General features: G+C 39.9%; 1 protein-coding gene across 1 annotated transcript; it reads right to left on the bottom strand.

Annotated features, from left to right (window-relative positions):
- Positions 1–352: 352 nt before the first annotated feature.
- LOC104615695 (tropomyosin alpha-3 chain) lies at positions 353–4,144 on the bottom strand (the record flags this gene model as incomplete). Its single annotated transcript, XM_010282556.1, has 6 exons — positions 353–422; positions 651–713; positions 1,812–1,887; positions 2,140–2,210; positions 2,673–2,790; positions 4,011–4,144. Coding segments are annotated over 6 exons (532 nt in total), but the record flags the coding sequence as incomplete, so codon positions are not given.
- Between the last annotated feature and the right edge of the window lie 304 nt (positions 4,145–4,448).

The following is a 4,448-nucleotide window of genomic DNA, read 5'->3' as shown; positions in this document are numbered from 1 at the left end:
ATAATAATAATACTTATCATCTAATCATTTACCCTATACATTTCTATACCTCCAAGTAGAAGAGTGTAAAGCAAAAAAATGGAAGGAGTCTTGAGAACATGAGAGAAAAAGGAACAAGCAAGAGCAAAACACTGTTCACCTGAAGCATTTAAGTTATCAATACATTTCAATAGGAAAACATTTTTCCTATTTTACTCTTGAGGCAGACCCACTTATACAAGCAGGACAAGTTAGGTGAGTAGAATTGGGTGCTGAAAAGAACCAACACCACCACAGAAGAATAAAAGATCTGCATTTCTATAGTAAGGGTGGGGGGAGGGGGGGGGCGCAAAAAACAAACCACCAAACATACCTTCTAGGTCATCAATGCTCTTCTCCAGCTTGGTTACTGACCTCTCAGCAAATTCAGCACGGGTCTCAGCCTGAAGTCAAAACAAATACAGACTACTTTAGGAAATATACACACAATACTTACAAATACAGGAGCAACAATTCGAATCAGGAAAAAAGTACAATGAGAGGAGACAAATAATAAGACTGAACTGTCTCCAAAATGGTGTGTTCATCGTTAAAGCATCAAAGTAGTGTTTGTATTAAAAGAATTGAAGTTGCATTCGAAGATCTGTTGTAAAGAACAGCTCTAATTTTACCTCCTTCAATTTGTCAGTAAGGACTTTGATCTCCTCTTCATATTTGTCTTCTTTCTGCGAGTACTGTAATTATAAAGGTGATCACCGATATTAGACCAGGTATTCTAAATATACAAAAAAACCTCCCACATTCGAGACTCTCTTCTAGAAGAAGAAATTAATATGGGTATAATGAAATTAATTCCATTTACCAGACTGTGGTAATACACAGTTTATTACAAGAACCAAATTTCCCTTGAGTTATATTCCAGGACTATATGGTGGGAACTTTGAGTAGAAATTAGTACCACAGTTTTAAAAAGAAGTGGCATTTGGAGAAATTTAATGTTAGCACACAAGTGCCATTTTGAGGGACATTCTATAAATAAGTTAATATCCTGTCAGACTACTTAACAGAATATGTGGTCAAATAATACTGACCTATTTGGAACTAGAAAGCATGCTAGGTTCCGATGAGAGCCGAATATGAATTGAGTAGGAAGTCCAAATGCTTCTACTGACAGTGGCCTTGCTGACATGCTGCTAAGTGATCAGCATATAAAGAAAACCCCACAGGCCAATCCAGATGACAACGTAAGGGACACATTCTCACTTAAGTCTCTAGCCTACCTTCTCAGCCTGAGCCTCCAGCGACTTCAGGTTGTTGGTCACAGTTTTCAACTCCTCTTCAAGCTCAGCACATTTGCTGTTATTTCGGAAGGAAGGCAGGAAAGGGGCGGATGGAAGATTCAGTCAAGCAAAAGAAACAGGAGAAAATAGGGGAAGAAAGATAGAGAAAAATGAAAACAATTACAGAGCAAAAGAACAGCCTCAAAAGCAGCTGAATCCATCACAGATTGAAAGCAACTCTTTACGATGTCAAATACCATTTCAAGTGTACATTAAGACGACGACCAGACAGAAATTATCTACAGCCCTTGGCTTACACAAAAATATTTACATATGAGACAGTTCAGCTTCTTTTTGGCTGCACAAGAGATCAGTTTTAAAGGTAAAAATGAATACATAAAAGAGACCAAAGAAAGCCACCAAAGCAAGATGCAAAGAGAGTAAAGAGCATAGTGAGGACTTATTTGTTGCTACTGAGTGAGCTAACTGGCTATGAAAGCTGAAAGACTTGAGTTGCAGTTAAACCTAAAAACTGTTTATTAGTGTCAGTACCTTATCCTCTGCAGCCATTAATGCTTTCAAGGTTTGATCCATTATTCTTAACTGTTCTTCCAGCTGTCGGACTTGGCTGTTAGTGAACACATGAAATGCACAAAAGCCATTCACAAAATCAGTGTGCAGGTACAGCATGCAGTGACAAAACACACGCGCACACACACATATGAACGCATTTACTTGGGCGTTGACCATTTAATTCAACCATTAGGGTAAATAAGCAAAACATAGCTTTGAGCTGAACACAGTGTACTGCCAACATTTCATGCTGTTACAGTTGTCTGGTAGCACCTTCACACACATCTCAGGGCAATTCAACACTTACCTTTCTGATAGCTCAGCACGTTCCTCAGCCCGCTCCAGGTCACTCTCAATGATTACAAGCTTACGAGCCACCTACAAGAAAAGACGAATGACAATCAGGGATATTATGTTGCTGCAGCACACGTCACCTATTTCTACAGCCTACAAAGCAGGGAGTTGGGCCTCTCTCCATTTTTTGATCAACATGTGAGTTTTGATCATGTGACATCTAAATTACTCATTTGAGCCTTTGTTATCTAACATTTTTCAAGACCTCTCTTTCATTCACCAAAAGGCAACTTAAAAATATTTTTCTCCCTAAGAGACCACGGAATATTCTCAACCATTTTACTGCAAAGATCCAAGCACAGATCTCCTGCTACCTTGCCCCCTGAGGTATCTGGGTGCCCATTTTTCCTGCCACAGCTGCGGCAAAGAGTGGTGTTTGTGATCTTTTGAACTTAAAAGACAAAATCGGGAGGAAAAAAAAAAAAAAGAATTACACGCACAGCCTACTGGTCTTTAGAAACAGCTGACCTGCGCTCAAGAACTGACCTCTTCATACTTGCGGTCAGCCTCTTCAGCAATGTGCTTAGCTTCTTTAAGCTGGATCTCTTGGATTTCCATCTTCTCTTCATCCTTCTGGGCTCTATTTTCAATGACCTTCATTCCTCTGAAAGACGTGAAAAACAGGAAATGCAAGGTTCAGGGCTTGTCAGTTTATCTCCAGCTCTACTACTACTGGAGTACGACTTTCAGACAGGTATATTAAGGTGAATGAAGCACGTCAGATACTTGATTCTTCACACCGCACCTGTGCATTCACACTTCAGAAAGTTCAAAAGAAAGAAGCACGTCTTAGGAAGAAAGAAAATTTAATATGTTTAGCTCTTGCCACAGTTCAGCTGTACTATTCTTTTTCATTTTAAACTGAAGGAAAATTGATCTTATACAAAGGTAAATAAAGGGTCTTGCTTGTAAAGACTTAATAAGATGACTAAAGACATCTGTGCTTTTACACTCGCCATGAAACAGCATGTTATAACCCCTGCAGGACTGACAGGCATTATATTCATGGGCCAAACAGATTTCTGTGAGTTTTGCCATGTCAGATCACTGAAGCCCTCTGTGCTCTGTAACTCCTACATAACAGGATCTATTGCCCCTTCCATGCATGTTCAACCCAAATTCTCTTAACTATTTCACAATGCTATGTGAGTCTCAGGTGCTTTTCTTTTCAACAGGCTACATCGTTAGTGAGGTAGAAATACACATGCAGAATACATAGGATTCTTTCCCGATAAAAGGTACTATCACAGATATAAAATACAATTTGTAGAAGAGAGAAGATCTTCCAACGGCACGAATCTCGAGTTCCTAACTTACTTTAAGTACTTCTGGAAATCCCAGCCTAAATCTGAAGGAATTATCATGCTCCCACTCCTTTGCTCACCTTCATATACTAATCTCACCAACAGGAGAAGCAAAGCCTCTTACAGCACTTTGCAGTTCTCCAGGTGAGATTTTCTACCCAAAATGAAATCAAGAATCACCCGACAGCACAAGAGTATGCACCACCCTCAAAAAGTTGTCATCCAAATAGAGAAGTCGGGCTGGACCAAGCAGTTTTCCCAGCATGTGGCATGATAGATCAAAAGCTCTACCCCACTTAAATCTTATCTTTACAACTGAGACACAAAAAAGAATTCAAGCCTACACATTTTGGACATCACTACAGACAAGCTATGACTGAAGACAATGTAGGCAAAGGAAGAGTGGATTACATATATCCAGAGACATAGGAGTGGTTTAATTTATTTTCCTAACTCACACCCTGGCAATTATCATCTTTGTCATAAGGGTAACGATCCATTCAAGAGTGGCCCCACCCACCTTTCACTCTCATCCGCAGCCTTCTCTGCTTCCTCCAGCTTCTGCAGGGCAGTAGCCAAGCGCTCCTGAGCCCGATCCAACTCTTCCTCAACCAGCTGGATGCGTCTGTTCAAAGAAGCTACTTCGCTCTCAGCCTAAGCACAGGAAGAACAGAAATTAATTCATAATAAGGCACACATCGCCTCTTGTAAAAGATTATCCCATGTACCTGCTAGTGCCATTTAACAGCACTTTCTGACTTCATGCACTAAAAAGCCCATACAGAGAAAGGTACATGCCCTCATTGAATTGTGAAGTTATTGCTTAACGGAGGAAAAAGTGATTAATGCTTCCTTTAAATGAAGCACAGCAAGGACTGTACAATTTGTGCTAGAAAGAACTGCACTGAAAGACTTGGGAACGATACATAGTTATTTTCTGTTATTGTATTTGCAGACA

This window comes from Phaethon lepturus, unplaced genomic scaffold, assembly GCF_000687285.1.
Source record: "Phaethon lepturus isolate BGI_N335 unplaced genomic scaffold, ASM68728v1 scaffold38792, whole genome shotgun sequence".
Taxonomy (NCBI): Eukaryota; Metazoa; Chordata; class Aves; order Phaethontiformes; family Phaethontidae; genus Phaethon; species Phaethon lepturus.
This window is presented reverse-complemented; position numbering and strand designations above follow the sequence as displayed.